Source organism: Mustela lutreola, chromosome 3, assembly GCF_030435805.1.
Source record: "Mustela lutreola isolate mMusLut2 chromosome 3, mMusLut2.pri, whole genome shotgun sequence".
NCBI lineage: Eukaryota > Metazoa > Chordata > Mammalia > Carnivora > Mustelidae > Mustela > Mustela lutreola.
In genome coordinates, this window is record NC_081292.1 from 142,621,300 (window position 1) to 142,647,240 (window position 25,941).

At 41.1% G+C, this 25,941-nt stretch overlaps 1 protein-coding gene across 9 annotated transcripts in view; it reads right to left on the minus strand.

Annotated features, from left to right (window-relative positions):
* Positions 1-25,941, minus strand: part of RAPGEF4 (Rap guanine nucleotide exchange factor 4) — a 301,768-nt gene that overhangs the window by 208,580 nt on the left and 67,247 nt on the right. For 6 of the 9 annotated variants that reach the window (XR_009351882.1, XR_009351885.1, XR_009351884.1 and 3 more), the window contains one exon: positions 14,570-14,716. The exons of 2 other annotated variants lie outside the window; for them this stretch is intronic. Coding sequence is in view for 4 of the 7 variants with exons in the window: in XM_059167022.1 (XP_059023005.1) it covers positions 14,570-14,716 (147 nt within the window). In the remaining 3 variants the exon portion in view is untranslated. Of the gene's footprint in view, positions 1-7,800; positions 8,121-14,569; positions 14,717-25,941 lie in introns of those variants that run through there. One more of the 9 variants, XM_059167025.1, reaches the window with a different exon arrangement.

Sequence of the window (25,941 nt, forward strand, 5' to 3'; positions counted from 1 at the left end):
ACAGTCACACACACAATGCTGACAGCAGATTCAAATTGTTGGAATTTAAATAAATAGTAAAGGAAAAGGTAACCTCAATTCCTGTAGGTATGTCACAGTCAATTTGTGTGAAGACTGTGATTCAAAATGTCTTGATAATTTTAGAAGTTTTAAAACTTTTTTCTTTCTTAAGAGGTTGACAAAAAGAATCATATGCAAGCTTTGGACGTCTTGCCCAATAACCAAGCAAAGAGAATATTGTGCATAAAATATTCTAGAGAAGAAACTAGTAACAGTGGGTTGCTTCTGGCAAGGGAGCTGGTGGTTAGGGCAGGGGTGAGAGAAAAGCATGCTTTTCATTATATACATTCTACTGTATTTTTTTAAAATTTAAATTCAATTAGCCAATTTAGTTACCATGTGTATGTATTACCTAGTCTCAATAAATTAAATTACTTTAAATAAAAAACAAAGACAATTATTGTTCTGCATGATGGGCCATGCTGTGGTTAATTTTTAGAAGTACCATTGTCTGAAGGTATCTACTTAGCAGTGTGGGCATGATTATATGTGGCTTTGGGGGAGAGGTAAGGAACTGAAAATACAAAACCACACTTCCATGAAGACTTATCATTAAAGTTTAATCATTTTGGAACTGGATACAAAATACTTCAATGTGCTCTATTTAGAGGAGCAATGGATCCATGGATTAGAAATATTTGTTTTAAAACGGGCTTTGGTAGAACCTCTTACTGCAAAGCATTTCTGTTTTGAGACTGGAACTTGGCATTTTTCCTAATGATTTCTTTTCACTACAAGAAGAGTTTCTGGATACCAATGTCTCAGCCTGAAAGCCACAGTGAAAATTATCCATCCTCTCCATTCTCACATCACAAATTCTGCAAAGACTTTTTTCAGAATAAATGTTCAGAATTCTCCCACATGAAGAGGGAACAGACTATATGGTCTGATGTGTATCCTGATTCTATAGAAAATGGTCCTTAGTCATTGGGGTGGGCAGATGTTAAGGGAGACAGCAGTTGGACTGGGTCTTGGGACCGGTGGAGAAAGGAGGTGAGTGGAGGTAAAGGGGCCTTAACACTTTCCGGGCTTGTAGTGTGTTTTTGCCCCAGGGAGCAAGCAGGCGTGGCACTAGAGTCCAGAAGAACTGGGGGGTGAGAGGCTAAGAAGGGGTGGGGGGATGGGGGTTATCTTCCGGGATGGGAAACAAGGAAATGAAAATCCTTTGCTGTCCTCAGGAAAGGCTAGTCAGCTCTGACAGGCTCTTCTTTCCATGAAGAGCTTGAGAAGGAGGCAAGCTTGTCCTGGAAGTGAGAGAGCTGTTACGACCCCTCCTCCATGTTCCACCAAAACAGACATGTTCCCATGGTAGCACTTATATCCTCTGCTTGTGTCTGGTGACGTCTTCCTGTCAGTCACCTTCCTGTCAGCCTTAGGAGGACCATACACACAAGGAGACCTTCTCTGGAAACTGGTACCATCTCCACTTCCAGCCCCTGTATGTGCCTCTGTGATAGCTCATATCATCTGATTTTAAAATTTATTTTCACATATTTACCTCCATTCGACTGTGAGCTCCTTGAGGGCTACATGCTGTTCGCATCCGTGTGCCCAGTGCCTAGCATAGCACCTGGCATTTCACGAATGCCCAACTAGTGCTTGCAGATATGATCTGGTTGAGAAAAATATTCGGATAAATTAATAGAGGGAATATGACTGGAAAAGGATGTATGGCCACATTTAGAAAGTTCTGGATGCCAACGTAGATGGTTTGAACATTATCCCTGGGCAGCAGAGACAGCACACTAGGTGTCTGAGCAAGCATGCACTTGTCTGAACTCCTCCATCTGCATGGATCTGTGGGGCTAAGGGTTTGCTGGCGTTAGATCCTTTCCATCCTCTCAACCATTTGTGATAGGATTATTGTTAACCTCCTTTTACAAATGGGGAGAGGGGTTTAGGCAGTGAAGTAACTTGCCTGGGCCACAGAGCTGGGCTGATTCCCGTTCATTGGTCTTAAAAAACCATGCTGCCTCCCTTCACACTGGCTAGACAAGAGGGAAGGCAAGGGAGGTCATGGAGAGATGGAATTGAGAGAGATGGTGAGATGGAATTGAGAAGGAAGAGATAAACACACAATTGATTATAAAAGGAGGCTGGCTAGGACAGGGAGAAGCAGGGAGGGAAAAAAAATCAACCTAAAATATTCAAGTAAACTTGGTATTTCCTACTGGTCTTTTTTTCAAATTTTCTGAGTGTTCAAAATTTGAATAAAAAGTTGGAGGGTAAAAAAGAGAAGTCTGACATTTCAGACCAAAATGCAGTCTGGAGAAGGGGTTAGAATGAGGGAGAAGAAAGGATGAAGCCACAGGCAGAGTGCAAGAAAGAGAATGTCATGAAGATGGAATGCCAACTCTACTAAAAGTCTCTAAAAATTTCTTAACCATGTCAGGACTCATAATAGTTTAGACTATTATGTACATGCTTGCAATTATTACTATCAGGAAGTCATGCAATGATTTTAATTTATTAATTTTTATTTATTAATTATAACTTCATTAAATATGCCATCTGCTCTGTATGACAAAACCTTTGGTAATTAAGGAAAGAAAATGTCAAAGGCGGTAGTGTGCTCTGCAATACCATTTTCAGAGAAGTAGAACACTAACATTTTTTTAAAGCTATTTAAAAACTTCATGACTTACTGATAAGTAGATACTTTTTGCAGCATTGTTCACAAAGTTGTGTATGTTCCTAAGTAGGGAGATCTTTTTGCTTTTCAAATATTATTTATTCGAGAGGGGGGAGGGGCAGAAGGAGAGGGAGAGAAAAACTCAAGCTGATACCATGTCCAACATGGAGCCAGATGCTCTTGATCCCAGGACCTTGAGATCATGACCTGAGGTGAAATCAAGAGTCAGATGCTTAATCCACTGAGCCACCCAGGTACTTTGACTAGGTAGATCTTTTATTAAATGCTGTATCTGGTCATTTTACTACATTTTCCCTTTTCCAAGTTCTTTTAGGCTTTTAACAGGGATTAGATATAATGTAAGCTATTATAGAGAGGTTTTTTTCCTTTTTCAGTATATTTGTACTAGGCAATTCTATGAATTTTTTAGATAAAGTGAAGCATGAGCAAAAATATCCTCTAAACAAATAAAGTAAAACCCACAACAAATAGCAAGGAACTAAAAATGAAAAGCCATTTTCATTAACACTTACTGCTAAGAGCTATGCTTTCCCTAGAACTATTAAAGAGGTAGATACAATTCTGGGCAGAGAAGAAAAGAAAACAAACAGTTATAGATGCTCAAAGAAGAGGACTCACTTCAGGCATGTGGGTGGCTCAGTTAAGCCCCCGATTCTTGGTTTCGGCAAAGGTTATGATCTCAGGATCATGAGACTGAACCCCAGGTCAAGCTCCACACTCAGCAGGGGGAGTCTTCTTGAGATTCTTTCCTTCTCCCTCTGCACCTCCCCCCTCAAATGAATAAATAAATAGAATAAAGTTTAAAAAGAGGACTCAATTCACTAACTTCAGAAGGTATCCCAGTACACTGATGTTTCACTCAGACTCAAAGCTTAGAGCAATGTTTGGCGTATGGGGGTGGAGGGGAGGGTCAGTGGGAACTAAGAGCTGGAGGATTCCACCCTTAAATCACTGGGATCTTCACAGAAACTGAAGCAGAAGAGCAGTGGAAGGGACACAGGTCATGGTACAAATATCCAGAAAAGAAATCTGAAGAAAATTGTGATACTCTTGCTAAAATAAGGTTATAAGACATAGGTTATAAACATAGATGTTATAAGAAACAATGGGGGCCAATAATATGAATTTGTAAGAGCATTTATAAATGTTTTGAAGCAGGAGAAGCAATGAAGAAAGTTTTAAAAACTCATTCAATTCATGCTGACAGCACCACTGACTAAAAACACTGTTATTGCCTACATCATGTGATTTTTTTTCAAATCAGCTACAAATGAAAGAAAATATCTTTATAAAACAAATTTAAAAATTTTAACCCACAAAATAGTCTTTTCCTTGGAGAGTTATGGATTTAGAATTTATGTACTTTTTAAAAAAATTTATTTGACAGACAGAGATCACAAGTAGGCAGAAAGGCAGGCAGAGAGAGAGGAGGAAGCAGAGAGCCCGATATGGGGCTCAATCCCAGGACCCTGAGATCACGACCTGAGCTGAAGGCAGAGGCTTTAACCCACTGAGCCACCCAGGTGCCCCAGAATTTATGTACTTTAAAGTCATGACAAATGAAAAGTCAACAGACCGAGATAAAATATTTGCAGAAATTAAAACAAAGGGTTAATAGCTTGGTCAAATAAAGCATTCATATACACTGATTAATAAATGTCAATGTATGGGTGAGTAACATGGTCTCTGAAAGAGGAAATCTAATCAGAAAAAGTATATATAAGAAAATCTCAGCCATCCCAGCAGTAATCAAAGAAACACAATGACAATAACAGTGTCTGTTCTAACAGAGGAAAATATGTAAGGGTTATGCAGGCTAAGGCTGGATATAATAGGCATGCTCAAATACTCCTGGTGGCAGAATAAAAGCAACTGAAAATAAATGTGGTCATATTTATCAAGAGACATAAATATTTTCATACCCTTCATCTTAGTATTCTTTTTCTGGGAATTATCTTAGAGAAGTCATTCTCAAAGTATAGTTGAGGGACAGGTCAGGGATCTCAACATTCTGTGGGGGCCCATGGGCTCAAAACTCTCTTCATAATAGTGCTATGATATTACTTGCCTTTTTCACTCACATTCTTGTGCAAAGGTACAGTGTGGAATTTTCCAGGAGCTACATGATGTGTAATGAGAAGATTGTTCTGACAGCTGAGAGAATGTGTGCTTGTAGGGTGGTTGAATTGGCCGGGGGGGGTAGTGGGAGTGGATTTTGCACTTGATTCTCACAATTTTTTTTAAAAAGTTTATTTATTTATTTGACAGAGAGAGATCACAAGTAGGCAGAGAGGCAGGGAGAGAGAGCAGAGGAGGGTAGCAGGCTCCCTGCTGAGCGGAGAACCCGATGTGGGGCTTGATTCCAGGACCCTGGGATCATGACCTGGGCTGAAGGCAGAGGCTTTAACCCACTGAGCCACTCAGGTCCCCCGATTCTCACAATTTTAATAACCAGACCACACAGGGAACCTCTAATCACAAACCCCCAAATAAAAAACCCCACTCACTCTATCTCTAAAGTACTGATGGCCATTATTATTTAAATCTGGCAGGAACCATGATTTGGAAGTAGAATGTCTATATGAGAGAAGGAAGAATTACACTAGGAGATTTAACACAAACAAGAACAGGCATATTATTCAATCATACAGCCTTAGCACAAAACAAAAACACCAGGCAAGTAAGTGCAGAAGCAGATGCAAAGGGACACAGTGCCCACTTACCAAAGCCTGCTGCTGGAAGACAGAGGTTCTCAACCCTGGCTGCCCAGTAGGCCTCCTTGGGGAGCTTGAAGGAGCCACTGATACCCAGGGCCCCTCCTCTAGAGATTCTGGTTTCATTGTTCTAGGGAAGGCCCACACATGGGAATGTTTAACTAGCTTTCCAGGTAATTCTAATATGGAAGTAGTTTTAAGAATTACAACTTTCAATGAGGAAAAATACCAAAAAGTTCCTGCCTTTCTAATGATATAATTTGATACGGTATGAGCTGTTGCCTAGACTTTGTACTTTCCAGTCACATAATCTGTGGCTTTGCCTTCTTGAATTTGCAAACCTAAAGGAAAGGGGGGGGGGTTACTAAAATTTCCAATTCATAAGGCACCTAAGTAAGCAATCAACATTAACTTGGAGTATTTCTGACAGCAAGGCAGCATTTAAATAAAGCTATCTTTGCATTTATAGATAGGTGGCCCAGGAGCTGGAGAGCTTTCCAAAAAGTTATCTAGCAAAGCTGGGATAAACCAGGAATAGATCAGAATTTCAGGCCAGACCACTTGACCACATCAATAGCCTTTAGAAGGTCTGTCTTGCATTTATTGGTTTGGGCCAGACAGTTCAAAACACTGAGGTTAGTAACATCAACCACGGCAAGCCTGCAGGAATTTGGAGAAGCTGACTTTGTGACAGGATTTCCTGCTGCTCTTTCCTCGGTGTCAGACACCCTGCCCCAGTGACTGGGCTCTAACCTCTCCGCAGCAGCCTAGAGACTACGCAGGAGTGGAATTTGGCCCATTGAGAACAGAAGAGTCCCATGACCACAGGGCTTTCTACACATAAAGAGCTTAACAATATCCCCCAGTCCATACCACGAGTTCCTTCTGAGTCTCAAGTTCTTAAAGTTTTCACAACTAGAACTGCCTTTGCCTGCGGGACTCATTAAACCTCAGAGCGGATTTCTCTACATGATGACCAAACAACAAACAAAACACAAAGCCAGGTATTTGGGAATGCAACACATGACACCCTCAGAGGGCAGGCCGACCCCTACAAGCCTGCCCAGGGGTCTATCACTGGAGGAGAGGACAGAACATGGAACAGCAGGAGTGAAGAAGCCTGCCTCTTCTGTGTGGTCAGTCCCTTGGGACAAGACTGCCTCAAATGCCATAATTTGGTTAACTGACCCCAATCCTTCAGGGATGCTGAAAAATAGCCCTGTTAGCCACAGAATTCAGAGCCCGATTTCTTTGTCTTCGTTTGAAATGATACCCTGGATGGAAATGGATCACTCCCTCTGTTCTGGATCTTCCTTAGAGAACTTTCCAGTTTGTCTTATATTGGGGTGATTAATATTTATGCTTGTCTGTCCCCTGCACTAAACTGTAAAGCAGGACAGATGTGATACATTTTGCACTTGGAGGGAACCAAGAAGATATTTGTTGATTACGACAGGAGTTTCTAAAAGATGACATTTTCAAAGTGGCTTCAATCAGCAGGGAGTTGAGAAGCTCCTTAGCAGCCACACGGAGGGGTAGGTTCGCTGGGAGAGTAATGAGGGCCGTTGCAAGATAAAATCCCAGGGGATTGGGGGGAGGTGAGGGGTCCAAGGTGAGCTGGCAAATGCACCGCCATGGGAGGCATTCCAGAACCTCTGCTAACAACAACTACAAGATCCTAGGATTGGGCACACACTCCTGAAATGAACCCCCAGAAGAGCACGGCCTAAGAAGCGATGACTACTGCTTACAGGTCTACCCACAGCATCTGGACATTGCTGGCACCTGCCAGCCAAGCCTTGATCTGCTCAGACCCCCTGATCATCTTCTGAGAAATAGTAAAATCATAGCTTGCAGAGCTGGTATGACTTCAAGTCATCAATAATGTAACAGTGTTCCCATAAACACTAAGGAATTCATATAGTCTGAGAGCCGCAGGCAAAATACCCACTGAGCATCCAGGGGACAAAATACCATCACTCTCAATCTGTTATCTTGCCCAAAGTCATTTTTAATATGTGCCATTAAATATGTCACCAGATAATTACATATATTTAATATCAATGTGATCAACGTAACTGGCTAGTTATGAACAACTATCTTTGTTTATCTAGAAACATATTTAAGATCATCAGCCTAAACAAACATACCCTTCACAATTAGGAAAAGATGAGCCACCACTCCTCCCTCCACACACACATGCATCACAAACAAAGATGAAATCAAATTATGTCAGTCCCGTTTTACGTTTAGGTCTGGTGGAACATAATTAGGAAAGCCAGAGATGTTTCACAGTGTAATTCCTCAAACCAAAATGCAAACTGGGACATAGAACATCTCCCCACCAAAGAATAAATAAAGATCCATTCTGACCTGATAGGGCATATGTCCTTCTTTTCCAGTCTCTCAGAGTTCCCAGACATCCAGTGAATATCTGTCCTTTATCTGGACAGCAAAATACACCTTCATTGCTGATAACTCCTTGTTTGTATCTGTTAGTGTTAAAAGGATCTCAGTCCGGTGCTGGTGGTTCTCCAGAAAAGCTCAGGCAGCCAAAGACAGTAGGAAAAGACTTCCTCTACACATACACATATATTTAACTTTAGTTACCTCCTATTAACTTCACTCCCTTCCTTTCTGGATTTGAATCATTGCGCCACGCTATGGAAAAGCTCGAGGACAGAGGAGTGAGACCCTGGAGCAGACATGAGGTCCAAGTCATCGGAGCAGGCTTCCGCTTCGTTTAAAAGAATCACAACTGTGAGGAGAGTCAAGACAACCAGCCAACAGGATGTGTGTGGCTGGAGTTCCTGGCATGAAATCTTGGCTTTCATGTTTATTTTTGGATGTATTTTTCTTAGCCCTTTGATGCAAATTTCTGGCCTGGGAAGTAACCCTACAGTACAAGCTCCAAAGTTGCCAAAAGTAAGCACAGACTTCTGACTTGGGAGAAAGCACGTCCCTTGGCTTTTAGGTTCCAGCCAGTCCTCCAATGAGGTGTACTAACAGGCAGGCTGTGCGTCTGAGGCTGGGTCATGCAGTCTGGTCTCCCTGCTCAGGGCCACTGAATATTTACCTGAAATACCAGCCCACCTTGGAAGCCTCCCATTTAAGTAAAAGTGAACAAATTTGAAATGAGTGCATGATAAATAAAGGACTTCTGAGATTTTTATGTTCTGATATTATGTTTTAAGTATTTGGCTTTAATTTTTCTGACAGCCTGAGACTGACAGGAACATCAAGTCTATTCAAGGCAGGAGCAGATGCCTCTGAGAAGTATACTATTCTAATAAGGGTTTTAAAGTGCGCCAGCAATGGCTAAGCTGCTGTTATTTCAATACTTCCCATTCTCACAGTGCCTTGAAGATTATTAATGGAAAAGGACTTTTTCTCCCTGCACAGTCCAAGAAGAGACAGTGAATGGAAATAACTCAAAGGCTTTTCAGTTCCACAACTATCAACATAACTGGTAGAATCAAGAAATAAAACTCTTTGAAAATCAGGCAGTAGAGACAGATGTAAACATATTTCTGCAACAATATTCATATTCTTAGAAATACTCCTGTTTAGAAGTTGCATTCTTTGGCTAAGACAGAACATGCACTTATTTCCTCATTTTATCATTCAGTTTTATATCCCATAAAGCTTGAAATAGATTTTTGGTCACTTAATGATATTTACTGAGGCCGCAGACACATCTGGGAAATAAACTCTCCTGTATCAATCATTATGTCTGAGCAATGGTTCTCGGTGACATGGGATCCTTTAGTTAGAATAAAATCACAATGTGTGCCAAGAAGTTTCTGAGTGACAATTACAGCTAAGAAATCACTTTTATTACAGCATGGGTCAGACTATAAATTTTAAATATTGCCTTTATTTTTAGACTCTGTCATTTTATTGCTGTCTTTAAATTTCAAATGATTTCTTCATAAACACGTATTATTATTTTGAACATGCTCAAACATGGCTCACTGTGAAGGAAAGCTTTTGGCCAGAAGATGCTCATGCAATTGAAGCACAGTGAAGCAGGGGGCAGACCACTCGTTCAAGGACCTCTCAGTAGTGTCTTTTATGAATTTGATTGAGGGTGCCTCTTGAATCTGCTTTTCTGAATACACTGGACTCACCTCATCATTCAATTTCATGTATTTGGGATATTCAATGTACAGATGTCAAAACATGCTGCAAAGCTGGAAGCGTCCTCATACAGACACAACGTTAGATAGAAAGTCAACAAGAAGAACAAAAAGCACATTGCTGTAGTCATTTGTAAGCACTGGGAACTTGATCCTATATTTGCTGGGAAGAAACTCATAGATTTGGACAGTAAACCAGTTCTTTATTTAGTCCAAGAGCCACAAACAATCATAAATGCCCACAATCTTGGGCCAAATATTAATAATTGGCTTTAAACTCCCAAGCCTACCCTTCACTACTCTGCCATTTAACTTCCTTACTGAGGGTATGCAATGACACTAGTGCCCAAAAGTTGAAATTACAGTTGTCTCAAGAACTAAATATGATGGGGGCACCTGCATGGCTCAGTCAGGTAAGCAGCTGCTTTTGGATCGAGTCCCCCCATCCCCGCTCAGTGGGTAGTCTGCTTCTCCTTCTTCCTCTGCTCTTCCCACTGCTCACACTCTCTTTCTCTGTGTCAAATCATTAACTAACTAATAAATAAAATCTTTAAAAAAAAACTGAATTAAAAAAAAACTATCTCTTGTCTCCTCTCATTTTCCTTCTTTCTCCATCCCCCGTACGCTACTGAAAAATGAGATGTTTTATGTCCTGGATCATGTATTTTATTAAGTCCTAATACCACAGATGCAGAAGAAGGGGGATGCATTATTGACCAACTCTGAAAAAAATTACCATAATTCACTTACATTAAGAAAACATGACCATGTCTTAAGATGGAGCAACCCAATGCTCTCAAATCTGACCATAAATCAGCAACTGAAACATGGAAGGAGAGGAGGAGAGAAAGCAGCTTTCATTAGGAAAGACAGAGAATGCAAAGAAAAGCATCAAGCTGCGACCTCAGTTCCATCTTGGGGAATACTTCCTTTGATGTATTTGTAGAGGCTATGGAATAATGCTTTTGGTTACATTTATGGGAATAACTTTTTAAAATACACTGGGTGCTACGAATTTAACTTACAACATAATAGACAATATAAAGCAAGAGGTATCTGGGATTAAATTGAATAGGATTTCAAAATCTCACATGTAGTTCTCTGAGTTTATTCTCTTTCTGTAGAGTAGCCGGCGAAACTTGCCTTTGGTCAGGAAAGGAAGCAGGATTCCCTAGCTTTGTGTTGCCATTCAAGTCCCAAGTGGAAGATTTAAAATAGACTATTTGCTCAGCCTATTAAAGAGCTACTTTCAGACTATGCTACCTAGTAGTGGCTACAGATTGCAATTTTTAGAGTTAGAAGAGGTAACTTAGAAACCTAGCCCTCAAGTTTTATCTGCCAGCCCTTTTAAATGACAACAGGACATAGATAAGGAGACAAAGCTAAACGAGAGGGTGCTTGCACAATGGACCCACCATAACATTCTCCAAAAGTAAGTAGTCAAATGAGATAAACACGCACATTCATTCATTCATTCATTCATTTTAAAAAGTTCTTATTTATTTATTTGACAGAGATCCCAAGTAAGCAGAGAGACAGGCAGAAAGAGAGAGGAGGAAGCAGGCTCCCTGCTGAGCAGAGAGCCTAATGCGGGGCTCCATCCCAGGACCCTGGGATCACAACCTGAGCCGAAGGCAGAGGCTTTAACCCACTGAGCTACCCAGGCACTCCAACTCACACATTTAGATCCTTGATTCAGGTTATCTAATTTTTACTATTCCTAACCTATAACCCAACACTGAGTTCCTTACCTTGCCACCAGGAGAGGCATTATCTGGCTTCTCTTTCTGCTGCCTTCTTCCCACCATCTTACAGTGCAGTGAGGCTCCTACCTGAACCCTTCCTGACATAATCTTCTCCCTTTAATGTTTGGTGGGCAGATCTATCTTAGACTTCAGCTGCGAGTGCGAGCTTGAATTTTAATTTTGCCAATGAGTAATTAATGGCAATTGAGTGCAATAAATGGCTGAGTTATAAACTCAATTATCTGACATAATCAAGGAATAGATATTCTGAATATCAGGTATTTTGCTAGCAGATCAGTGCTATATGTACAAGTAGACCATTCATTCAGACAGAGATAAAATCTATTTAGTGATAATGATATATTCTACTCTGAAATAATATTATGGCTCGGTAGGTTATTTTCGGCATTCTCTGAGTGGAACAGAAGCCCTTGCTGGAGAGCACCAGCCCAGCCAATCTCATTTGCTGCTATATACACACCTGGCACACAGGAGATGCTCAACGAATGTGTGTTGAGAAATGAATGGTAGAATAAATTTAAGTCGGTCTTTTCTATTTCGAAGGTAATTTAGAATTTTATGATTTCTTAGGATTATCCCATAGTGTAGGTGCATCGTTGTGCCCATTAATAAATTCCTGACTCATGCAGATTTCTAGATAATGGAGTCTCTTGCATTTTCATTTTAGCCAGTTAAAATGATGACTGAGCAGGTAGTTTGCACTCTGTACTGAGTTACATGAACAGGCAAATAAATGAAGTGTCTGACTAATCTCTTACTCACTGTGAGGTTCAGTCCCCTGCCTGTAAATTAAGAAGTCAGACAAAAACTCTATTCATTCTTTTCAGCTCACTTAAGTCACTGGCGGGGAGATCAGAAATCTGCTCTGAGGTCACAGAGGAAGGGTTGGACCCACCGAGCTGCAGAATCACGTGGCAAGGTTTGGGATATCAAAGACCACCCTCAATATCAATATCCCCATTTAGTGATTTTCATTTAAGGGAAATATCTGTGGAAAAGAGCCCTGCAATGCACTCAAGTGCACTCTAACTGCAGGATCACACTAATCTAACTAACACATCATCCATAGGAAAGCTCGCAGACGTGATGAACTTCCTGATGTACTCAGTAGCACCTTTGACACTTTCTTGCCAAAAAATGTTTGATTTGATCTCATCAAGTTTTTAGCTCTAACTTCCATTTAAAGGAGACCCTGGGGTAGGGGTGCAAAAAGATACCATGAGAAAACAATCAAACAAATCTTGAATTTGGGAGAAACTGACCTGCCCTTTTTAACAAGTCAATGTCATGGAGAGAAAGAGAGATACAGAGAGGGGTAAGGAGGGAGGGAAGGCGAGAGAAAGAGACTGACTGACTGACTGACGGAGCTATAACAACCAAATGTAATATGCGATTCTTTATTTGAACATGGTTTGGAACAAAACAGAAATCAAAGATACTTATTGACTAAGTATTTACTTATTTATGGGTATTTACGGGGAAATTTGAACTGTGGACTGGGTATTAGATATTAGGATATTATCTTTAGTTTTGTTAAGTGACATGAAGGTGTTATGGGTATGTAGCAGGGTATTCTAACTTTTTGGAGATTATGCTGAATATTTACAGCGAAATGTCATAATGTCTGTCATTTACATTCAAGTGGTTCAGCAAAAAAAAACCAAAAAACAAATCTGGCTATATGTTAGCAACTGCGAAGCTGAGTTGTATATGTTAGCAACTGCCAAGCTTGTGTTATCCTTTTGGATTTTCTGTATGTTTGACAATTTTTCTAATAATAAATTTTTAAAAAATGTTCACAGATAGCAGCTTGTCAAGAACTTCCTTCATAGTACTGAGAGCTCCTAATTAAAATAAAATTTTAAATATTTCCACAAACCATCCTCAATGAGCAACCTGAAGAAATCATGACAGACAAAAGCAGTTATAATGACATACATCACAGGTGGAAATCATTTTTGTTCTTAAACCGGTTTTCCAAATTTTCTTTTTTGGAAAAGACTTTTTCAGTTTACCTTTTAAACATGAAAGATCCAAAAAAAAAAAAAAAAAAAGACTTATTTGCCTCAAGCTTGGTCCCTTTTAATTGACAGAAAACCTCACCGCACACACCTCATGCAAACCTACTTTGGCTTTGCCTTCCTAAAACTAGCTTTTGTCTCTGAACTTTACAGAGCAGTTGGAGCTCTTTAATATTTTCTAAGAGGAACATTTCAAACAAGCAACCCCGCAATTTATTCACTACTGCCAAGAATAAAAGTAACAGGTTTCACCACCAAGGCCTTCCAAGGCTTTACAGGACTTTTAAGGCAAAGCATCACTCCTTCACCTGCAGGTTGGCTCCCTTAATGCATCTGTCATTTGTTTGGCTCTGGAGGAAACTATTTGATTACACAAAATTCTTTTTAGATCAAGTTTAAAATCTTAGCCACACCGGGACAAGTTGCAAAGCCTGCCAGCTCAATGGGTTAACACTTGGACATACTGAGCCAAGGACAAAGATAAGGAACAACCACAGGTTAAAATCAGAAGCTTGCAGAACTGAAAAGGAATGAGCGTGAAAGATGCAAGGCTTAGCTGGGCCTTTCTAAGTGCTTCACTTGCCGTTACTGCATATTAGATGATTTATTCCCCCCACTTCTTGTAAATGAAGCCCCTAAGAGGCGCTGGTAAGCAGCGGTAAATGCAAAAGCCCCCAGTGCCCGTTGGCTCCATCCACCGCTGTGCCACCTATGCATTTTGAAGTTGGCAAGTCACCAGACATCTTTATGTCCCTCGTTTCCCATACCTTATTATAGGGCCCATCATTTTTAAAAGCATTTAAATGAAGCAGATGTTAACCCCATTCATTCCACTTTACCAGGGAACATGTCAACGATGATTTTTAAAATGCAAAAGAAAATGTCAAAGTATTTTGTTCGCTGGTTAAGAATACATCTGTGGAATAGGAGGGAGGAAATACATAAAACACTCTATGGTCATTCAGGAAATAATTATAAGGTATGTCAAACCACAGAAAATTGAGCAAGCACTAAATTAAAAAAAAGGGGGGGGGAATGTCTTGTGTCAAAATGGCTTTTTCACTCACTCATTTCAAAAACAAGTTTTGAAAATTAAATTCCATCTACCGGCTCAGAACAGAACACATTAAGGCTTGACTGTAATGCCATTATCCATGTGGCAGCTCCCTTTCTTTTCCGCAACTACGTTAATTGACAAAGAAGCCTTGGGGCTCACCTCCCATAGAGCCTTGAAGTCCTTCTGCTCGATGCGGAGCAGTTCACTGCTCTCCCTGGTAACGATGGTCGCATGGCGGGGTGTGTTGTCCAGAATGGACTCTCCGAAAGCTGTCCCAATTCCCAGAGTACAGATGGTCACTGCATCCTGAGAATCCCCAAAATTGGTCATTAGAAAATTAAACATTTAACTGATAAGGGTGAGTTGCCTTTTCTTTGTATTTAAGTATAATTTATACAAAATAAAGCACTCGATTCAATTGCACCCAAGTTTTGACAAATACATACTCCCATGTAATCACCAACAAAATCAAGACATACAACATTCCTATTACTCTGAAATTCCCCTCGTGCCCTTTTCCAGTCAAGACCCTCCCTTCAGTGAGAATCAGTGTTCTGATTTCTATTACCATAAGGGAGTTTAGCTGGCTTTATTTATTTATTTTTAAAGACCTTTATTTATTTATCTGAGAGAGAGATCATGAGCAGCAGGGAAGGGCAGAGGAAGAGGAAGAAGCAATCTCCCTGCTGAGCAGAGAGCCTGATGCTGGGCTCCATCCCAGGACCCTGAGATCATGATCTGAGCTGAAGGCAGACGCTTAACAACTGAGCAACCCAGGCACCCAGAGTTTGGCTGGTTTTAAAACTTCATGCAAAATCAGTCAGACGAGGGACACCTGGGTGGCTCAGTCAGTTAAGCACCTGCCTTTGGCTCACATCATGATGCCAGGATCCTGGGATGGAGCTCTGCGTTGGGCTCCCCACTCAGCAGGGAGTCTGCTTCTCCCTCTGCCTCCTCCTCCCTCTCATACTCTCTCTCTCAAATAAATAAATAAGATCTTAAAAAAAATCGAAGAGTCAGACAATATGCCCTCTTTGGTGTCTGGATCCTTTTGCTCAACATCATGTCTGTAAGATTCATCCACATTGTCACATGGATCAGTAATTTTTTTCCTTTTACTGACAAGTACTTTTCCACTGCATGGATACACCACACTTTGCTTATCTGTTATCATACTGGATGAACATTTCGGTTGATCTCGTTTAGGGATATTATGAATAAAGCTGCGAGTAGTAACCTTGTTCAAGTCTTTCTGCAGACAGGATTATCTTTCCATAGGACTACTTTCTGTTTTAAGAAAAAAAGAGGGAATCTTTTGAAAATAAATGGAGTTTTTTAGTGAGAGGATCCAGTTATGATATTTCAGTAGGTAACTGGAATAGGGGGGCTGTCCCGTCACCTTGTCTTGAAGAGATGAGGAGACTGAGGGTGGGGTGGGGGTTGATTAACACGGCCCCTGCCCACACACACAGTAAGGGATACAGTCAGAGTCTAACCACGGCTCTCTCTCTGGCTGTGGATTCCAAGCTTTTTGTATCGTGCTGCCTCCTGCAGCCACAGCAGAGTAAAAACAGCTTCAGAAGAGGGACAGTAGTGGCTAGTTTATAAAATGCCGGGAAGCAATGATTTTAGTTTCTCAAGGTACACTAAAAAAAGCAATTCCCAATCTGCATGTGACATTGGTGATAGTATTTGTATTTAATCCTAACTAGTTCAAATAAGGGAAATAGCCCCTCAAAGTCACCTGGACATTAATTTTGCAGGGCGTTATCCACTAAGGGAGATACACAAGGGAAAATCTCTGAGTGAGAAAGCACAGTTTTCCTTTCATGCATCTAATACACGATAATAGGCAAATGTTATTAAGATCAAGTTAGTGACTCTGTAATCACATTACTAAGACAAATGCCCGTAAGAATCCAGTTCCTTGAACCATAGAAAATTGCTTCTGCCCAGATATTACCATATACAATTGTGTTCAGGAAAATAAAATCAATATCTCAGAAAAGAAAGAAAGATTGGGGGGAAGTGTAAGAATAGCCTGTTAATAAATTTTCCAAAGAGGCAACTGCAAACAAATTCAGTCATAAAAATATCCCCAGAACTGAAGTATCAATGTTCAGTGAGTTAGGTAACTGAGTAATTTTCAAATTCTAATAAAAGCGTGAAAGGATCTATGATAAATCACGGACTTCCATAAATTCTTGAGACTATCAGGTTCCCTTGAGAATCTCACTTGCCTCCTTTCTCATCTGGACACTTCAGAAAGGATTCTTTTGTCTAATTTGTATTTTCCAGTGTAAAATTCTATTTTAAACCTGACAGGGATGTACCAATAATAACACTCCTGCTACCATCTTCGTAGCTTAAATATATAAGGTTATCCACACAGTATAACACAAAAGAACTAAGAAGATCTGTTATTCGTGAGCTACTTGTAGATTTTTATGGGTTGAACTGACTTCTCTCTTGCCTCCTACCTCTGACTATGTAGTCTGTCACCAAAAGGTATACAAAGAATGACACAGGCTGTGAAAAATCACATGAGCCTGGCCTCTTGCTAGTGAACAGCTCTTGTGACAAAAGACTGAAGGCATTCTTGGCTGTCCCTGGGAGAATTTAACATTCCCTGTGCTTTCCATAGATAACATTAGTCCTGTTAGCATTGTCAGCGCAGGTCATAGGTCAGGACCTCTGCAAGGGGACACTCCTAGCCTTGGCCCTTTGATCAAGCACCTTGGCTCATTTCCAGGGTCCCTCGCTCTCCCACCAGAACGGAGTATGAGATCCGTCCTTCCACATTTCCTCCTTCATACACGATCCTCTTCAGTTTAAGGTCAGGCCGTCACAAACACAAGATAGGATCTTGAAATTAGGACTGGAAAACCTCACCTGAAAGGAGTATGGCTTCTAAGTTCAAACTTAACTTTCAGCAGACTCAGTATTTTTAGGACAAATGCACTTAGAAATCTGAATAGATTTGGGAAGTATGGATTGGGCACTGGAAAGATAAGGGTCCTAAGGAGAACATTTTCGCTCTAAAGATCACTCGCTACCTTTGGAGTCCACTTTAGAGTGCTATTTTTTTTTTTTTTTTTTTTTGATTCCCAGACAGGGCATGGCGATGTGCTAAGGAGAGAGTTATCCAAAAGAGACATTTGCATTCCTGTGAGCCCTCACTTAGCAGAACTAGACAGGTTGCTCAGTATGTACACTGAAAGGCAGGATGAATGTGAGTCCATGCGGTGGAAGCAGTCTTACTCGGGCCCGCACTCACATCCAACCAGATCCCTATGGTCAGAATTCGAAGCTGGAACCTCTACACTTAGGCTCATCGCGTGCCTTTGCCTGCGGCTGAAAGTGTCCATTTCTGAACGGAATACCACTGTTTCTTTAAAGCTTACACATACTCTAGAGATCTGCTCATGTCTCCGTACTTATTTAACAGAGACTACTACCCAGGCTGTTTTGTTTTCTGCTCATTCACAGATGAAGGTACAGAAAGGCCACCAGCAAGAAAATATTTACGGTGACACAGAAGCTGAAAAAACTGGCTGGCACCTGCTCAGGGAATATAAAATATTAACAACAGCCAAGAAATGTTCTACTTTGTGATAAGATGGCAACTTCTTTTAAGAATTTTCAAACATGAAACGTAGATTTAAAACCTGGAATGTCTGCAGCATAGGAAGGCAGATGTAGCCAATGTGGCTGAAGTCCTGTGGGACCTCCCCCACTCTTGGCCTCAGCCCACCCCCGAGGTCACCACAGCTTTCTGAACAGCTGCCATACACACGTGTGGCTCTCTCGGGCATCTGCCCTGCCCCACCTGAGGCCAGAGTGCTGGGCAGTCAAGGTCTGTAAGTGGTGACCTCCGCCAAAGAGGCAGGAGAGTAAGTAGGAAGATAAGTACACTGGCTTCCTAACCCTACATGGTTTCTTAGACGGTTGCCTGGAAGACTGAGCCCAGTTGAAATCCTCTCACCACACTTTTATTGGTGTTCCTTCTTCCTTGTCTCACGTCCCCACTCCCTTACAAGGTTTCCTGGGGTCATCTTCAAAAAAACCACTTGCGACTAAATCCTAGACTCTAGGTCAGCTTCTGGGGCAACCCAGAACAAGAGACTGGGTTAGCCAGACATGACTGTGCGAGTCCTGGGTTACACGGAGACCTCTGGGGAGGTGCTGGGCTGAACCAGCATTCTCAAAGGGGACTTCTGCAATTGGGACAGATGGCAGCTTATCACTTTCTGCTTTGCAGCAGACACGTAGTAAGTGTAATACCCCTTGGGTGACACATGGAAAGATTCCTTGTGTTAGTAGAGCATACTGGGTCTCTGAGGCCAATTCCACTCTATCAGGGGTGAGGGAGCTCGACAAAAGAGTGACCTGTGGCATGTCACTGACATGTCATCTGGTTCCTTCATCTCATCTGATGCAACTGTCTTTCACCTGTCAGTCAACCTGATCCCTCCTTTTCCTATCCTCTAGAACACTTACTCACCCACTTTCCCTTAACAGTACACAGCCTACGCTGTGTGGGCCTGCAGGCGGGAGTCCGTGTGTGCGAGTGGAGTACCATGTGCCATGCACTGGGCCAGGTGTCTCAACTATGATGCCTTGTTTATTCCTCACAACAGTTAAACAAGAGAATTTATTTAAACTGCTTCACACGGGGTGCCTGGGTGGCTCAGTGGGTTAAAGCCTCTGCCTTCAGCTTGGGTCATGATCTCAGGGTCCTGGGATCGAGCCCCATATTGGACTCTCTGCTCAGCGGGGAGCCTGCTTCCTCCTCTCTCTCTCCCTGCCTCTCTGCCTACTTGTAGATCTCTGTCTGTCAAATAAATAAATAAAATCTTAAAAAAAAAAAACAAAAAACTGCTTCACATGGAGCCTGACTCAAAAGAAATGTTCAATAAATTTGGATATTCTCATTGACAGTAATATTACAACAATCCTGCAACATCACTGCTATTTCATAGGCTGAGGAAAATCAGGCCCAGAGATGTTCAGGAACCTGTCCAGGGGTCTGGCTAGCAAGCAGAAGAGTTAAGACTAGAACTTGTCAGTTTAAACACCTCTCTGTATACCTCTTTAATTACCATATGAAATTGAAGTACTGCTTGCCAAGGCTCAATAGGAAAATCAATTAAATGATAATTAAACCCACACAGGTTTTTTTTCCAATCAGCCAGTCTATATATATATATATAGATACAGATATATAGATATATAGATATAGTTATCCACGTATATTGAGTCCAAGTCTCTAGGAAAATAGAAAATAGCACTGCTCCCCCTCTAACCTTCCAATTCCAATACTGGGATCTGCTTGATCCTCACCAGTGGATCAAATCCAATGCAGGCAGGGGCACCAACTCTCTTTCTCATTAGAAGAAATGTAAACAATCATCAGTTTCCCCCCACTCTGATCCTCTGCCCCAATTCTGATTATAGAGCTCCTACCTCAGTTGGGGAGATGGAGTTTCTGTCTTTCCATGGCTTTCCTTTGGTAACCACCTAGTATCTTAATTCTTTTCAAAATGGCCAACTGCCTGGTTCTGACAGTGCTCTCTGGGCCCCTGTCCCTCCCCAGAACCCTTCTGTGGCCGGGCTTGTTAATCAGCACACCTGGCTACCCTCTTCCATCACTGGGCCTGACTCTCTGCCCATCATCATGTGACCACTAGTTAGACCTCTTCAGCCCTTCATCCTACTAACCTGGGGGCCATGCTGCTTCAATGTTCAGCCTCCTCTTATGTCCTGCCCAGCATGCCTGAACATGCCCTCAAGACAGCTCCTACCTCCACCATGAATGGCGTCCAGTTTCCAGGCCCTCCTCCTCTACCCAGCTATGCACCAGCTAAAATCATAAACACTATCTCGGCACAGTATGTGTTTCAGTGGGATAAGCTGGGTCTGATTATCTCCATTCACAAAAGTTGGTGTCAAGTAAGTTAGCAACCATGTCACCAAAGCTACCCTGATGGAAAGCAGGGGACAGTGGACAAAAGACACAGACCTGGAGGTGCCCAGAGTCCGATAGCTCCATCCCTGGTGGGGAAAATCCCCTGCAGGCAGTGCGGTGAGGAAAGCATAGCATTTGTATTATAAGCATAGCAAAGCAAAGCATTGTAGACCTACATTCAAAACTCTTCTCTGCCAATTGTAGCTGTGGGTAGAATGATCCCAGGATGCACAATACCCTCATTTATGAAATGGGCACCACCTTTCTTTTAAGATTATTAGCAGGATTCAATATAAATAAAATGATACGTAGACAGTTTGGTATGTTCTTGGCACACAGTAGATGCTCCATACATAATGGAAAAGATTTCTGACTTAGTCATATTGATGTACATGTATAGGTTAACTACATTTCTAAAGAGCAAATTATATTTTTCTATTATTTAAGGAACAGAGAATCTCCACATTCATTTTGTGTTAATCTTCAATTAACGACGGTTTTTCAACACTTAAATTCCAAGTTTCTCTGTCTCTCAGTCCGGATGTCAAGTGGTTTGAATGATCTGCAAAACACTTCAGCTCTCTGGGGGAGCTTGTATTCAAAGGAACCCTTCTGACGAATCCTGCTGCAAATCAAAGAATCCTTTTGTGCTGCTACTAATCACCCTTTAATTTGTCTGCTTTGTACATCTGAATTATGATATACTAGGTTTTCTTAAAGCAGGCGTTGTCATATGAAACGTTTTGTTTGTTGCATTATAAACATAGCTACACTATGAGAATAGGAATGGTGTTAAGCCAAAGGCTACGCATCACTGATACCTGAGGTTAAAAAGTGTACCTTGCAAATGTGTATACACAACTGCTGAAATCCAGCTTACACGAGTTACAGGCAATCTGACGAAATTTTAAATAACTAACAGTCATCAAAACAGACATAAGAATTCTCTGTGATAAGTACATCAAGGTTTTTTCTTAACTCTCCTGTAACTTCAAGGGATATCAGGTTTTTAAAGCAAGCATATTTTAATCATTTATATATTAATGACTCAAGAAAAATTAACTGTCTCATAGCATGTCTACTGTTTTGACCACACGTTGGGTTTAACATCAGGGAACAAATTGATCCTTTAAGTGCGTAGATCCTGAAACATAAATTCTTACAAAGCAGGTGTTTCTACGATTTTTATTTTAGGTCTGTATGCAGCACTTGTCATTAAGTCTGGTAGTGCCTGGGTTTATTTCATGAGCTTCAATTAAGTACAGGAATTTACTGAGTGCTCCAAATCCTTTTAAAAAATAAAAATGTAGGAGGAGGAGTCAAGATGGCGGAAAAGTAGCAGGCCGAGACTACTTCAGCTAGCCAGAGATCAGCTAGATAGCTTATCTAAAGATTGCAAACACCTGAAAATCCATCGGCAGATCGAAGAGAAGAAGAACAGCAATTCTGGAAACAGAAAACAACCACTTTCTGAAAGGTAGGACCGGCGGAGAAGTGAATCCAAAGCGACGGGAAGATAGACCCCGGGGGGAGGGGCCGGCTCCCGGCAAGCGGCGGAGCAACCGCGCACAAAATCAGGACTTTTAAAAGTCTGTTCCGCTGAGGGACATCGCTCCAGAGGCTAAACCGGGGCAAAGCCCACACGGGGTCAGCGTGGCCTCAGGTCCCGCAGGGTCACAGAAGGATCGGGGGTGTCTGAGTGTCGCAGAGCTTGCGGGTATTGGAACGGGAAAGCCGGCTACAGAGACAGAGCCGACAGTAAGCTCGCAGCTCGGGGTGACCTTGAACCGGTCGCAGGCTCGGTGAGCTCGGAGCGCGGCCGGAGGTCAGGCAGACGGGAGTAACTGGGCACGGTTCTCTGAGCGCGCACTGAGGAGTGCGGCCCTGGGCTCTCGGCTCCTCCGGCCGGAGACCAGGAGGCCGCCATTTGTATTCCCGTCCTCCGGAACTCTACAGAAAGCGCTCAGGGAACAAAAGCTCCTGAAAGCAAACCCAAGCGGATTACTCACCCCGGCCCCAGGTAAAGGCGGTGCAATTCCGCCTGGGGCAAAGACACTTGAGAATCACTACAACAGGCCCCTCCCCCAGAAGATCAACAAGAAATCCAGCCGAGACCAAGTTCACCTACCAAAGAGTGCGGTTTCAATACCAAGGAGAGCAGCAGAATTCTAGCGGAGGAGAAAGCAAAGCACGGAACTCATGGCTTTTGCCCTGTGATTTTTTTTAGTCTTGCGGTTAATTTAATTTTTTTCTTTTTCATTTTTTGTTTTTTTTTTCTCGCCTTCAGGTAAAATTTTTTTTTAACTGTTACCTTTTTCTTTTTTAACGATTTTTTACTAGTTTATCTAATACATATATTTTTTCTTTTTTATATTTTTCTTAGGTGTTTTCTTTTTTTTTTAAATTCTTTTCTTTTTTTTTTTCCTTTCTTTTTTCTTTTTTTTTTTCTTTCTTTTTTCTTTTTTTTTTTTTCTTTTTTTCTTTCATCCTTTTTGAACCTCTTTTTATCCCCTTTCTCCCCCCTCACGATTTGGGATCTCTTCTAATTTGGTTAAAGCATATTTTCCTGGGGTTGTTGCCACCCTTTTAGTATTTTACTTGCCCCCTCATATACTCTTCTCTGGACAAAATGACAAGACGGAAAAATTCAACACAAAAAAAAGAACAAGAGGCAGTACCGAAGGCTAGGGACCTAATCAATTCAGACATTGGTAATATGTCAGATCTAGACTTCAGAATGACAATTCTCAAGGTTCTAGCCGGGCTCGAAAAAGGCATGGAAGATATTAGAGAAACCCTCTCGAGAGATATAAAAGCCCTTTCTGGAGAAATAAAAGAACTAAAATCTAACCAAGTTGAAATAAAAAAAGCTATTAATGAGGTGCAATCAAAAATGGAGGCTCTCACTGCTAGGATAAATGAGGCAGAAGAAAGAATTAGTGATATAGAAGACCAAATGACAGAGAATAAAGAAGCTGAGCAAAAGAGGGACAAACAGATACTGGACCATGAGGGGAGAATTCGAGAGATAAGTGACACCATAAGACGAAACAACATTAGAATAATTGGGATTCCAGAAGAAGAAGAAAGAGAGAGGGGAGCAGAAGGTATACTAGAGAGAATTATTGGGGAGAATTTCCCCAATATGGCAAAGGGAACGAGCATCAAAATTCAGGAGGTTCAGAGAACACCCCTCAAAATCAATAAGAATAGGCCCACACCCCGTCACCTAATAGTAAAATTTACAAGTCTCAGTGACAAAGAGAAAATCCTGAAAGCAGCCAGGGAAAAGAAGTCTGTAACATACAATGGTAAAAATATTAGATTGGCAGCTGACTTATCCACAGAGACCTGGCAGGCCAGAAAGAGCTGGCATGATATTTTCAGAGCACTAAATGAGAAAAACATGCAGCCCAGAATACTATATCCAGCTAGGCTATCATTGAAAATAGAAGGAGAGATTAAAAGCTTTCAGGACAAACAACAACTGAAAGAATTTGCAAACACCAAACCAGCTCTACAGGAAATCTTGAAAGGGGTCCTCTAAGCAAAGAGAGAGCCTACAAGTGGTAGATCAGAAAGGAACAGAGACCATATACAGTAACAGTCACCTTACAGGCAAAACAATGGCACTAAATTCATATCTCTCAATAGTTACCCTGAATGTTAATGGGCTAAATGCCCCTGTCAAAAGACACAGGGTATCAGAATGGATAAAAAAACAAAACCCATCCATATGTTGCCTCCAAGAAACTCATTTTAAACCCGAAGACACCTCCAGATTTAAAGTGAGGGGGTGGAAAAGAATTTACCATGCTAATGGACATCAGAAGAAAGCAGGAGTGGCAATCCTTATATCAGATCAATTAGATTTTAAGCCAAAGACTATAATAAGAGATGAGGAAGGACACTATATCATACTCAAAGGTTCTGTCCAACAAGAAGATTTAACAATTTTAAATATCTATGCCCCCAACGTGGGAGCAGCCAACTATATAAACCAATTAATAACAAAATCAAAGAAACACATCAACAATAATACAATAATAGTAGGGGACTTTAACACTCCCCTCACTGAAATGGACAGATCATCCAAACAAAAGATCAGCAAGGAAATAAAGGCCTTAAACGACACACTGGACCAGATGGACATTACAGATATATTCAGAACATTTCATCCCAAAGCAACAAAATACACATTCTTTTCTAGTGCACATGGAACATTCTCCAGAATAGATCACATCCTGGGTCCTAAATCAGGACTCAACCGGTATCAAAAGATTGGGATCATTCCCTGCATATTTTCAGACCACAATGCTCTAAAGCTAGAACTCAACCACAAAAGGAAGTTTGAAAAGAACCAAAATACATGGAGACTAAACAGTATCCTTCTAAAGAATGAATGGGTCAACCGGGAAATTAAAGAAGAATTGAAAAAAATCATGGAAACAAATGATAATGAAAATACAACGGTTCAAAACCTGTGGGACACAACAAAGGCAGTCCTGAGAGGAAAATATATAGCGGTACAAGCCTTTCTCAAGAAACAAGAAAGGTCTCAGGTACACAATCTAACCCTACACCTAAAGGAGCTGGAGAAAGAACAAGAAAGAAACCCTAAGCCTAGCAGGAGAAGAGAAATCATAAAGATCAGAGCAGAAATCAATGAAATAGAAACCAAAAAAACAATAGAACAAATCAACGAAAGTAGGAGCTGGTTCTTTGAAAGAATTAATAAAATTGATAAACCCCTGGCCAGACTTATCAAAAAGAAAAGAGAAAGGACCCAAATAAATAAAATCATGAATGAAAGAGGAGAGATCACAACTAACACCAAAGAAATACAAACTATTATAAGAACATACTATGAGCAACTCTACGCCAATCAATTTGACAATCTGGAAGAAATGAATGCATTCCTAGAAACATATAAACTACAACAACTGAACCAGGAAGAAATAGAAAGCCTGAACAGACCCATAACCAGTAAGGAGATTGAAACAGTCATTAAAAATCTCCAAACAAACAAAAGCCCAGGGCCAGACGGCTTCCCGGGGGAATTCTACCAAACATTTAAAGAAGAACTAATTCCTATTCTCCTAAAACTGTTCCAAAAAATAGAAATGGAAGGAAAACTTCCAAACTCATTTTATGAGGCCAGCATCACCTTGATCCCAAAACCAGACAAGGATCCCACCAAAAAAGAGAGCTATAGACCAATATCCTTGATGAACACAGATGCGAAAATACTCAACAAAATACTAGCCAATAGGATTCAACAGTACATTAAAAAGATTATTCACCACGACCAAGTGGGATTTATTCCAGGGCTGCAAGGTTGGTTCAACATCCGCAAATCAGTCAATGTGATACAACACATCAATAAAAGTAAGAACAAGAACCATATGATACTCTCAATAGATGCTGAAAAAGCATTTGACAAAGTACAGCATCCCTTCCTGATCAAAACTCTTCAAAGTGTAGGGATAGAGGGCACATACCTCAATATCATCAAAGCCATCTATGAAAAACCCACCGCAAATATCATTCTCAATGGAGAAAA